Source organism: Globicephala melas, chromosome 16 (genome assembly GCF_963455315.2).
Source record: "Globicephala melas chromosome 16, mGloMel1.2, whole genome shotgun sequence".
Lineage (NCBI taxonomy): Eukaryota > Metazoa > Chordata > Mammalia > Artiodactyla > Delphinidae > Globicephala > Globicephala melas.
Genome location: NC_083329.1, coordinates 25,568,280 through 25,580,965, shown reverse-complemented (window position 1 = coordinate 25,580,965; position 12,686 = coordinate 25,568,280). Strand labels below are relative to the sequence as shown.

Here is a 12,686-nt window from a genome sequence, read left to right as displayed (position 1 = left end):
GCGCTTGATCCTTTTTCCTCCTCCTCAGACTTCAGGGAGTCACACCTCGAGATTCCTCACTGCAAGTGCTCTTCCCTTCTTCCCACAGAGGCTGAGAGAAGTTGAGGACAGGCTCCTGGGCTGAGGGCAAGCTGGGCTGCCCTGGGCTGGCTGCCGCGGGCACTCTCTGTCCTGAGGCATTTCCACCCAAACCCTCTCCCTGCCAAGAGGATATTTCTGAGTACTTTGTAAAGTCCCACAGACAGGTTAAAATCAGAGCCCCCAAAACAGAAACAAGTTTTGTCAGAGACTCCAAAGCTAAGACATGACATTTTAAAGGAAGCAAGCCCTCCTGGAGATCTTTTATTGATAAGATAGAACTGTGGATGGGCACTTGGCCTTGGAACTTAACACACGAAATACTTGTTTTGGAGTCCCCTCTTGGTGCCCAGTACTGTGCTGGATGCTGAGGAGAATGTGGAAGAAATGTGTAAGACAAGGCCCCTGCCCTCTAGAAGTTAAATTATAGTGGAGAGGACAAAACAAACTCATGTGAAATAGCTAACCGGCAGTGTGAGGCAGGTTGAGAGGAAGTGAGCAGTACTGTTTCAGAGAAGCTTGAGGAGTCGGGGGTGGCAGTGTAGGGCTTGCATTCTAGGCAGGCGCCTCAGAACTGATTTTTAGGTGATGTGGGAGCCAACGGTGTGCCAACATCTGCCATCGTGGGCCCGTGAGCCTTTCCTAAGACTCATTGTCATTTTAGCCTCTGCTTAAGACTGTTCTTTTAGCACTTTGAGTCAGGTGTTAGGTCCCCGCTCCAAGGCTGTGGGAAGGAACAGCCTTGTGCCTCTACCCAGGAAGCGGAACCCCCACCCAGCAAGACTTCTCTTTGGGCCGCGTGCAGGTGGGCAAAGCAGAATGATGAGCATCCTCAGAACCCTCCCGTGAGGAGTTCTTGCCTCCCCAGGTGGAGTGCTCACTGATGGGCCAGGGGACGCTGGCAGAAAGCATTGTCTTCTCTAGCCCTCGACTTTGCCCAGCAGTCAGCCCTGTGGTGTCTGAGAGTCCAGTGTAAGCCAGGCGTGCACCCACCCCCATCTGACCCTGGGCCAGAGGACACAGCCGCAGCCCTTCAGTGACTCCAGTGGAATGGTTTCTGCCTAGTTCCTTCTAAACTGTTGGGCTCCTCTAGGCAACCCCAGGGGAGCCATATTAGCATCTAGAAAGACAGTTCTCAAGGACAGTTCTGTTCTAAAGCCACAGGAAAGAACTGGTAGAGTACCTCATTCTTACCTTCTTTAAGCTAATGTCTGAGTGGCACAGAAACAAGATGGTACAACTCTTACAAGCTGCATACCAGAGGCTGTATGTGTGCGTTTACTGCCTAGGTCTGAGGGCCCACCTCAAGCTCCTGAGTCACCGAGTTCCTGATTTCTCTAACAAGGTACAGCATTTGCTGTCTCTGCTGCCCTAGGTGACCAGGAGGTGGAGACAGTACAATGCCTTGAAGCACGAACAGTAGCTTTGATGAACAGGAATTTCAAGAAACTCCCCCTCCTCCAGTTTCCTCTGTTTTCAGCCAGGGGGCAAAAACCAAGGTTTAACTCAGGAGAAGGAGCAGGAATTGGGTTTGGCTGACTGTTGACTGAACCTTCTGGAGACCTGAAGTTGCTGGGAAGGGTAGTGGGTCTTGGGAGGTGTTTGGGATGCAGTTTGCATCTGGGACAGGTGGCTGGCCTTAGAGCTGAGCATTTATGGAGCACCTACTGTGTGCCAAGTGTTGGGGATGCAAATATGCCTTAGACCTGGCCCCTCTTTAGAAGAGCTAATAATGCTCTAGTGAGGAAGAATGAACAGTTTTAGCAGCACATGGTAAATACCATGAAGCATGTGTGTACAGGATGCTGTGGAAGAGAATGTAGCCCACCTGGGGGTTCAGGGCAGCCTTCCTGGAGCAGGGACTGCTAAACTGAGCTTGCCAGGTGGAGAAAGGTGTAAAGGGAATTCCAGGCAAACGTTCGATTGGCAGATTATTGAGTGCCTACTGTGTGAGAAGCACAAAAAAGCGTAGGATGCCTAAAACGGGAGAGTGCGGTGTCATGTCTAAATCTGTGAGCAATTTAATCCCTCTAGGTAACTGCATTCTGGGAGGTGACAGGAGATGAAGCTGGAGAGGTAAGCTGGTAATAAAAAGATTTTAATTTGTCCTTATTTTATTTATTGACTGTTTATATAACACCAGGTCTCGTATAAGCATCTTACCTACGTTTTCTCATTTTAGCCTCAAAGCAGCCCTCTGAAGTATGGACTGTAATTATTCCCGCTTTATTAATGGGGATGAAGCATTCAGAGGAGTTAATTAACTAGTCCAAGGTCACACAGCTGGTGGAGCTGTGGTAGAGCCAAGGATTAAAACCCACATCTGTTGACTCCAAAGCCCATGCAATTAACTAGCTGGCCAGACTAGTGAAGAGTTGTACTGTTGGTGCTCACAAGCCCCGTGAAGAGCTTTTCATTTCTTTTCAAAGGTGAGAGGGAACCAGAGAAGGGTACGCTGAGCCAGGGGAGTAACGTGGTGGCAGGTAAAGCAGACACTGTTTTCTCAGGAGCTGTTGTGCTTTATCCCCTCTTCACCCCTCTCCCCTTGCCTCGTCATGAGCCCCCCAGAGGCCCTGCACCCAGCCAGCTGTTACCTACCAGAGCCCCTCAGTGCTGAAATGGGAGGTGGTACCTGCTTCAGATCAGTGCTAACCTCCGCAGCGAGGGTGTAACCCCTTGGAAACATTGTAAAATAATGAGTAATTTGGACCTTCTTTGTGTCTTTTCCTTGCAAGAGTGTTTTGCTCTTCCTCAGAGGAGAATTTTTAAAAAAGAGTTTTTGTGGCTTGTGAGGGGGAGAAGAGGATTTTTGCTTGATCTGAAGTTTCTCCTCACTGTATAACCTGCTCCTCACCACAGTTTAACCTTCCACTGCATGTCTTCTCACCAAGAAGTCTCAAGAAACCCAATCCCACTGGAAAATGTTACAAAGCACCCTGGTGTTGGAACCCTGAAAAATTTGTCTTTGGGGTCTCCACCCACTTCCCAGCTGCCAGCCTGCCCTGGCTCCGGAGAGAAAGAGGGGACAACCGGCAGGGCCATCTGGAGCTGCAAGAGGGGCATCCCTGGTGGTACTGTCCTGCAGATGGACCCATCCGGATATACCTGCTCTCCTTCCTGACCAAGCTGGTGGCCTTTGGGAGGTTTGTGTAAAACCCTTATAGAGGGACTTATTTTGTGGGTCTGGATATAGGCAATGATAATAAAGCCAGTATTTATCAAGGCACTGAACACAACATATAGGTCCATATTTTGTTCTCAGCAATGCTCTGGGTTGGTGGTGCTATTTCTACACACATCTCAGCCACCCATATTACAGATGAGAAAACCGAGGTTTGAGAAGGCTAAGTAAGTTGCCTACGCTCACTCCGTCTGTAAATGACAGAAAGAAAGAAAACTTGCTCCCGCAGCCTGACCTCTCATCTTCTGTAACTCCCAACAGTGTGGAACTCTCCTGCTCACACAGCCCTTTCTACTTTTCATCCTCACCAGAACCTCAGATGATGGCAGCACAGGTGGTAAGTTACCCCACTTTACAAATGAGAAGCTAGCAGTGAGCTTAAGATCCAGAGCTAGGAAACTGGGGAGCCTGGGGCCCAGAACCTGGGGCCTCCTCCTGCAGGCCTCTCCCCACCCCCCTCTAGCCTCTGTGATTGGGTTCCTGTCCTGAGATGGGTGTTTATCCCTCTGAGCATGACTGGAGAGAGGGCTCCTCATTTGCTGCAGGCTTTGTGGCCACCAGAGGCCAACCAGAACATTCATGGTGGGAGTGTTTACACCACAGTGATCAGCAAACACTACAAATCAAGGCTGTTCCCTACCACCAGCACCAGAGAACTGGTTCAATATTTATTTACCATTACACCATTGCCCTGGTTGAGGGCATTCTGAGGCTCAAAAGGTGACTCCGGGATCTTGATGAAGACCTTTCAGCATTGCCAAAGATCTGGAATTCCTTCTGCATAAGGAGTTAGAGTTCTTTTACCACTGGACCAATTAGCCAAGTGATTTAGAGCATGTGACTCACTCCTCTTGTGTGTGTAACCTACTTGTCAGGTTGATGTGCAGCCAAAAGAACACAAGAGGACTCAGTCTTGAATTCCAGAGATGCAGGGGTGGCAGCATCCCTGGGGGTCACCACACCCATTTGCAGCCCAGGCAGGTGCTCAGGCACATGTGCGATTCCACGCCAATGAACAGAAGCTGAGGGCTAAAAGGATTTAGGTCGGTGGGAAAAGGCCTTCCAGGCAGGGGAAGGGCAGTTTGGGCAGGCGTCAGAGTTCACGAGGTCATTTCCTGAAAGGATGCTCAGCTTTGTACTCTCCCCAGCCAGACACTCGGGCCCTTCTGCACAGACGCGGAAGACCTGTGAGAGAGCACGCTGGCTCCTCATCCTGCATCCCTGAAATCCCGGGTTCTGGTCCCAGCCCTGCTGCTAGGCTGCTGGGTGACTTAGGGCAAGTCACCCCACACACACCTGCCCCCAGTGGCCCTCAGGTTTCTCATCTTCAAAATGAAGGGTTAGCCTCTCATTTCCCTGCCATTCAATGGTCTGAATCAAGGAGAGTGGATGTTTCCTTCCCAGTTACACTCATGCACTGCTTCTACAGGGGATGTTGTTTATCTCTTCCCCACTAGTCCGCAAAATGCCTTTCAGATTCTGAGCAAATTTGGAGAAAGTAACTCTCCTCCAGCCGGGCAGCTCCCCCCTGCTCTGAGCTGAGGGTAGCTTGGCTCTAGACCAGCGAGCAGCTGGTGGGGACAGAGGAACCCGGGAGAAGGAGGGAGCCACCTCCAGTTTAACCCCTTTCTCATCAGCTCACTGTGGTAGCAGCATCTCTCTAGGCTCCCCATGATGGAGGCTGGGCTCAGCCACAGCTCCCCACCGACTCCTCTGGGCTCTTTAGCAAGGCCTTAGGGTCACGGGCCAGTGAAGGCCAGCACTGAGTTGGGGGGCAGTGGGGAATGGTCGACTACCCCTGGATTAGCAAAGCTCTTTGAAGGAAGAAGAGGCTGCTGTGGTGGAAAGCTTTGGCCCTCCCTCCTTGCGGGGGCTCCCTTGATTTCTTCTCCCTGGAACTTGGCCAGGCGGAGTCTCAGGCTTGCCCTGTCGGCCCGTCCAGAGCCCTCCTCCAGTCAGAAGGGAAGGACCAGGTCGCTGATGATCTGACCCTGGTCTGGCTGGCGCCAGGGAGCCGGGGTTGAGGCCTCTCTCTATTCTAAAGGGCAAGGGTCAGTTTCTCCCAGGGCGTCTCAGGACACCTTTCATTTGCGGACTGGCCAGCGGCCAAGGTTTAAAGATGTCGGTTTTAAGGTTTGAAGAAGTCGGGGCTCCATTTTCTAGTGAGGCATTTACAGACTTCCTGGGGTTTGGGCGTGGGGGGCAGGGGCAGAGCCTGAGCACTTGAGCGGGAGGCTGCCGTGAAAGCCCTTTCCTGGCGGTGTTTACCCCAGTACAGAATGAGGAAAAGGAGACCTACCAGTCTTTGGGGACCAAGACGAGAGGAATGGGTAGTTGTGGGTTGAGTTTATGGATTATAGACACTTCCCCAAAGCCAAAGCTTTGAGATACATGCAGCGATGAGTGGATCAAAGCAAACATGATCTGCTTTGCTTTCAAAATGTAAACTCAATCCCACCACTTCTTGCCATCTCCACTGCTGTCGCCAGGGTCTAAGCCACCAGCATCCTTCTGTCCGGGACCAGCACAACCTCCTCCCCAGGGCCCTCACTTTCATCCCTCTGCAGACCAGTGTCTACTCAGCAACTCGAATGATCTTTTAAAAATATTAACCAGACCTTTCCACTTGAATGTGTAAACGCTCCTGTGACTTTCTCTCATACTTGGAATAGAAACCCAAACTCCTTCCTGCTACTTAGAAAGACGCCATGGGACCTGACCCTGCCTGCAGTCTGACCTCATCAGGGACCACTCTTCCCTTCATTGGCTCTGCTCTAGACTGAATGACCTCTCCTACCTCGAGAACTGCTCACCTGCTGCTCCCTCAGCATGGGACACCTTCCCCCCGCCATCTTCACGCCTTCCCCAATCAGTCATTCACAGTGGCCGCCCCCCACCTCTGCCATTCCCCTCATATCACCAGCACCTAGTATAATTGACTCCAAAGCACTTGTGAGTCTCTGAAATGCTCATTTGTCAGCCCTCACTAGAATGTAAGCTTCATGTAAGACCAGGGAGCCTGAGGGTCCAGGGACAGTGAGTGAGTGGTACATAGTAGATGCTCAATAAAATACTCTCTGAAAGAATGAGTGAACAAACAAATGAATGAACTGCTCAGGGACCTTCTGAAAAAAAAACCACAACTGTTTATGCACAGCACTGCCAGGGCTGCAGGCTGGAAAAGAAGGCAGAGTGGGTGGGGAGGAGGGAGGAATGGTTGGGGAAGGTGGGGGAGCTCCTCTAATTCCGTGCTGTGGGGTCACACAGGGCGGGGTCACGAGGTGCTACCCTCGGCCTGGGCTTCCTTCCAGGCCTGGCGCACCTTGATCTTCACTTTGAAAGGATCGATCTGTAAGACTAAACCGGGGTTGCCCTCCAGAGAGGGTAGCTTCCCATCATCCGGGATCTCCAGGTCGAACCTCTGCAGCAACCAGGTCATGAAGAGGAAGAGCTCCTGGCGGGCTAGCATCTCACCTATGCAGGAGCGGGGTCCTGCTCCGAAGGGCAAGTAGCTTAACGATGGCGAGATGAGCTTGGTCCCCGTGGGGTCCAAGAAGCGCTCTGTGGACATGGGGAGGTGTCAGTCAGGGCCCAGGGCAGGAGTAAGCAGAGGAGGGGGGGCAACATGGTCCTGCCCAGGGGACCCCACCCTGAGAAGGTGGATCACCTTACTTGGGGGAGGGGGGCCCAGTCTGAGGAGAGATACAGCCCTGCTCTCTGGTAGCCCTTAATCACACAGAGGAGATGAAATATTCAGGACAGATGGAAAGAAGGCGTATTAACAGATGCAAATGCCACCATCCTAGGGGAGAGGGGGCTGACTTCATGGGAGACATATGCCTAGAGGGCTTCTTAGAGGAGGAGATTTGCAGTTGGTGGAAGGAGAAGGTGGGAACCCAGCTGTGAAGAATCTGGCTAAGTCTAGCATAGGATGGGGGTGTCAACAGGTCCACGTAGTTGGAGTCAGGAGTTTGCTAGTGGCAAGCTCAGCAGAGGGGAAGTGGTGCTGGAAAGGTGGGCACAGAGGTGGCTGTGTGGCCAGGGAGCAGGACAGAACAGGGACTCACCGGGCATGAACAGGTCGGGCCGGTGCCACTCCTTCTCACTGTGATGCAGTGCCCACAAATTGACCACAACATCTGTGCCCTTGTCAATGGTAAGGTCACCAATGCTGCCCCAGGGAGGGAGAGGAAAAGAGGGTCTGGAATATTGCCCTTCCCCACCTGCTCAACCCCAAGCCTCTGTGGTCCCCCACTTTGGGGAAAAGAGCCCTTTACTCCCTCATGGCCACTCCCTCATCTTTTTCTCAGCTTCTACCAGGTGGACTATGAATCCAGCCCTTTCCTCCTGACAAGCACTTATGTATCAACACTTGTGGCCCACAGGTATGCATGTTGAGCTGGTGCCTGTGAGTATGTATGTGTGTTGCGGCTATTGGATTGGGTAGGAGCATCCCACACCACATGTCTCCACGTGGCAGCAGTCAGCTTCTGAGGGAGGTCAGGTAGATCTGTGGATTAGTCAGTGGGTGTCAGTGGGTGGTAGACACATTGGTCAATAGGGTCATGGGTAGGATGAGTGGTAGTCAGTGGTTGACTGTAGCCAGCTGGGGGTGTGGGGTGATGGAGGAGGGACCAGGTGGGCTGGATGTTACTGGGAGGGAAGGCACACCTGGAGTCAACAATAGCCTTGTGGGGGATGAGCGTGGGGGACACAGGCCGGATTCGAAGCACCTCTCGGATGGTGGCCTCCAGCAGGACAAGGCGGTTCCGGTCACTGATAGTTGGTGTGCGATTGAAACCTATATTCTGGTCGACATCATCCTGGATCCTCTTCTTCAACTGAGGGCCAGAACAGGGTGGATATTACCAGGGTGTTTAAGCCCAGGAGAAGCAAGGGCTTAGAAGAATCCTACTGTCACATCCAGAAGAACTGGCCCAGACCCTTCCCAGTGATGGCTCTGCGAGCCCAGGCTTTGTTTCCAGAAGACGGGGCAGTTCCACCCAAGGGCCAGAGCCAACCACTGCTTGGGTAAGGGGTGCGGCAGCCCATTCATCCTGCAAAGAAGTCCTGAGGGTATAGTCTCTTCCTCCCTCTCTGCTCCCTCTCTGGAGCAGAGGTGAGTCTGGCTGGGGTCAAGAGTGGTTGGGAAGGCTGGGGTAGGGAGAAGCTCACTGGAGGATAATGTAGCAGGAAGGCCACAATCCACTTTATCACAGAGGTGGTGGTTTCCACGCCGGCCCCGAAGATGTCCCCTATGGTGGTGAGCATGTGTCTGTCTGAAAGCAGCTTTGAATCCTGGTCTGGTCCAGCATTGTTATTGTCTGCGTTCATCTTGGCTTGGATCAGTATGTCCAGCAAGTTAGTGATGGAGTCACTGGTGAAGTTCTCCTGGTTGGGTGAGATTGGGAGAGTGATGAGGAAGAAACCCCATCTGCAACCCCTGCCATACTCTCACCCCAGACTGTAGATACAAAGGCTTCTCCCACTTGGAAGTGAGGGAGTGGAGTGAGGCTAGTCAGGACCCATGAGCTTGTGGAAGTAGGAGGAAGCACTAGGTCCTCTTTAAATTTGGGGGGTAGACAAGTCCCTTCTAGGATCCTCTTCAATTCCTCACTTCTCCACGCCTATTCATTAGTTGAGTCAGTTTTTATTGAGCACTTACTATATGCCAGGCTCTCTGCTAGGTGCAGGAGATCCTACAGTGTCCAAAATGGACCCAACCCTGCTCTCATGATGCTTTCCACCTAACTCATCATCTCTTCTGCTCCATCACCTACCTTACTTTTTTCAAGGATTTCACTCAGCAATTCGTTTCGCATTCGAACACAACTCTTTATCTTTTCCAGGGCTTTGCTGGGGAAAATCTGCAAAGTAGAAATGTCAAATCCTATCTTTCTGACTCTGGAGAGTTCCCACTCTAACCCCAAACTTCAGCCAGAATGGAAGGCAGGATACGGACCCAGAATGGGACCATCAGTGACAACTAGGACAATTCCAAACAAGGGAGAAAGGAGTCACCTCCACGTCCCCTTCCCCATTCAATCAAACATCCAGCACTGATTCAGGGTTTACCCAGTAGTAAGATAGACTTGAGTCTCAAGCCTTGGTTAGGTTCCTTAACTTCTTGAAGCCTGTATTCTCAACTGTATGGGGATAATAAAACCCACTTCCAAGGGAAATGCATGATTAATGCTTGTGGAGTGCTGGTACTGGCACATGGCAATTGGTGAATAAACGAGAGCCATTATCATGAGTATTCAAATGCATAATTTAAAAGCTAAACCGATTTCTGTAGAGGAGCAGCAAGGTTTTAAGAGTCAGAGGAGGTAGAGGTCACTGTGGCTGAGGTGGTCAGAAAAAAAAGGTGGGTCTGGAGCTGAACTGAAAGAGGAAAGAAGAACTGGGGGTGCTGTCAGGGTCTGCTGAGATCTGACAGTGGGGCCCGGCCTCATCCTCACCTTAAACCCAGGGAATATGTCTGACAAAATCTCCTTGCCCTGAGCCTCCAGGATGCCATCATTGAACTTGTATATGGCCTTCAGGGCAGGATCCTCATTCTTGAAGGAGAAGTTGAAGCAGATAAAGCTGATTATGTTGGTCACCGCCAGAGAGAGATGCTCCGACAAATTTATGGACTCTCCATGCCGGGTGGCCAGGGAGTCGCAGAGTAAACTGACTTCCCGATTAACTGAGGGGAGAAAGGGGCATGAGGGTGGGGAATTGAGCCGCCCGTCACCCGCTCTCTACCAGTTCCATCTTAGTCAAGGACAGAGAGCAGATGTCCAGTAGATGGCAGCGGTAGCCAAGAAAATGCTAGATGGAATCATCCAGAACCCTCTCCCCTCCCAAACCTCTTCTCCCTCCAGCAGCCCAGGACTGGCTGGGCACTCACTGATCTTCTCTAGCTTCAGGTTGCCATCCTTGAACAGGGCAAAGGCGTTCTGTGCCAACTTCCGATGCAGCTGCCAGACGGCACCATGGTCGGCGAAGGCGATGCCCTTTTGGTTGTCTGACAGGATGTCTAGAGTCAACTTTGGAAAGCAGGAAAGGACATAGGAATCAGACACCATCCACCGGTCCTAGCTCTGGGGAAGAAGGCAGGTACCTGCCGTTCCGCCTCCGTGTGGGACCTCCCTGCTCCACTCTGTCATGACTGTAAGGCCTTGGTAGGACAGAACCTATGACCTCACACTCCCAACTCCATCAGAGAGACAGAGCGAGGAGAAAAAGAACACTGAATTAGAATGCAGCGGTCCTGGGGTTCAGGTCAGTGACAGGTGACCTCTGAGCCTCTTTTTCTCATCAGTTTCTGACCAGGGGAAGGCAGCTGTGGATGGGATGAACTCTCTAAATTGTGCCTGTCCCGGGAACAGGAGCGGAGACCGAGGACAGCCCAAACCCCTGCCTTTCCCTGGGCCCTCTGGGGGCGGAGGCTGCTGAAGGCACAGCAGCTCAGCCGCCCTTAGTTTATTACCCTTCCATTGCCAGGCTGTGTGCCCACCCCAGGGCCGCATCTGGAGAGTGCAGATTTCTTGTCCACCCAGTCTGGACTTGGGCCAAGCTGCCTCTTCTCAGAGGCACCCCCCAAACCATAAAGCTCCCAAACCTCCCCTCTTCTATCCCCTGACCTGCAAACCCCATCTGACTAGCCTCCTCCTTCCTCTTTGCTCTGGAGAGAAGAGCTCAGCAGAGTTGGAAGGGGGACAGTTGGCCCGCAGACCTGGCTGACTGGTCCAAGGTAAAAAGAGTCAACCCTTGGTCTGATCAAAGATGAGCAGCCAGGGGGCCTTGCCCGCGATGTTCAAGGGAGTTCTCAGCAGCCGGGTGCTGCAGTGGGGGGCTGGCAGTGTTGCTGGATGGTTAACTCCCACTCCCCTCTGCCCCCCAGGAGCAAAACAGAAAGCTCAATAGGCTGGCTCATCAGCATCCTCCCTCAAAGTGCTCCCATGGGTCAGTTCCCTGCGGCTGGAGCAGCTGGAGAAAGCTCCAGGAATACAGCAATCCCAGCCCTCCAAGAGCCAGGGTTTTTCTCCCTCACAAATTTCCACGGAGGACGGCAATCACTCCCCCCCTTTTCCATGTGAAGAACAGCACTCATCAAGGCTGTTTATTGAGCACTTCCTGCACTGGGCACTGGGTAAGTGCTTTATATGCACTGTCTCAGTTCATTATGGAAGTCTAAGCTCAGATCATCATCCAGTTCACGGGCGAGATGACTGTTTTAAGGGCTCCCTGACGCCCTCAAACCACCACTCCCACCCCACCCCACCTCCTGGGAAGCCCAGAAAATGAAATCTTCCTTTAATTCTTCCTGCCTAGTTTAGAGACTGGATGGGGTCCAAGGGGTCACTTCCCACCCACAGCCCCGGCAGTCTGTTTTTGGAAGAATCACAGGTTGTTGGAGCTGGAAGTGTCATTCCAGGCATGGCCTTGCCTGGAGAACTGAACATCCCCAGGGAGTGGTGAGAGAAGAGGGATGATAGGTACTGCTTACCACTTTGGACCGCCCGGAGAATTCCTTGCCCTTCTTGAGAAGCACCTCCCTGGCCAGCTGGTAGTGGCCAATCATCACAGTAGTCTTGGAACCCAGACGAAAGGAATAGATGGGGCCATATTTTTCCTGCAGCTTGAAGAAGTTCACGTGCTGGTGGCCATGTCTGGGGAGGAACGGCAGGCTGCCCACCAGGGGCAGGGATGGGAGGCTCTTGGGGTATTTGGCACCAGAGCCCGTGGTCTTGGGCCAAAATAAATAGGCGAGGGTGAGCAGCAAGAGAGCCAAGAGCACCCACATGGTGGCCGGGTGGCGGCAGGCAGGACAAACAGCTGTGGAGTGGCGTCAGCCACTTTAGGGTGCAAGGAGGCCTTTTTAAGGGCTGCCCTGATCTTCACCTTGACTTTATATTATTGCTCGCCTTGTGGAAGTTTATCCTGGAGCACAGCCAGGCCCGATCCCTCTCCTAGAATGGGGAGAGGAGTGGAGGCCTTCTTCAAGAGCTGGCTCGACTCCAGGGCAAACCCCTAGGGGAGGGGCTAGGTAAGGGGTGGACAGCCGGTCCCTCTCCCTCGCTCCCTGTCCATCAGTGTCTCCAGAGTGCGCCAGAAGCAAATGATATCTAGGTCAGGAGTCAAGGCTTGGGATTTTCCATGCTGTAAAATCACAATCAATGCATAGCTGACACTGTCAGGACTGTTATGACCAGCAGGGATTGTCAAAGCTATTCAATCTTATCATTTAACAGCTGGGCAAAGTGAGGCCTTGGAAGATCAGGCTTGTATAAGGTCACACAGATGGTGATGACAAGAATCCAGCCCTCCTGGCTCCCGGTTGGCTGCTTTTTCTAGGGGGAGTAAAACTCTTGGATTGAGAGCATGGGCCCTAGAGTCAGAAAGGTTTGGGCTCAAATTCTAGCTTGACCACTTTCTA

General features: G+C 52.3%; 1 protein-coding gene across 1 annotated transcript; it reads right to left on the bottom strand.

The window, feature by feature from the left end:
- Positions 1-6,520: 6,520 nt before the first annotated feature.
- CYP17A1 (cytochrome P450 family 17 subfamily A member 1) lies at positions 6,521-12,053 on the bottom strand. Its single transcript, XM_030865582.3, has 8 exons — positions 11,757-12,053; positions 10,155-10,293; positions 9,721-9,950; positions 9,040-9,126; positions 8,435-8,650; positions 7,931-8,100; positions 7,327-7,430; positions 6,521-6,820 (listed from the first exon to the last, which is right to left on the bottom strand). The coding sequence occupies exons 1-8, from the start codon at positions 12,051-12,053 to the stop codon at positions 6,534-6,536; spliced, it is 1,530 nt and encodes a 509-aa protein (XP_030721442.1). The 3' UTR covers positions 6,521-6,533.
- Between the last annotated feature and the right edge of the window lie 633 nt (positions 12,054-12,686).

Excerpts from the sequence above, each read along its gene's own strand:
- CYP17A1 (XM_030865582.3), bottom strand. The coding sequence starts at position 12,053 with ATGTGGGTGCTCTTGGCTCTCTTGCTGCTCACCCTCGCCTATTTATTT. Across the intron at positions 10,294-11,756 it reads TCTCCGGGCGGTCCAAAGTG|TTGACTCTAGACATCCTGTC; the intron begins GTAAGCAGTACC and ends TGCTTTCCAAAG. Across the intron at positions 8,101-8,434 it reads TCCTGCTACATTATCCTCCA|TTGAAGAAGAGGATCCAGGA; the intron begins GTGAGCTTCTCC and ends TCTGGCCCTCAG.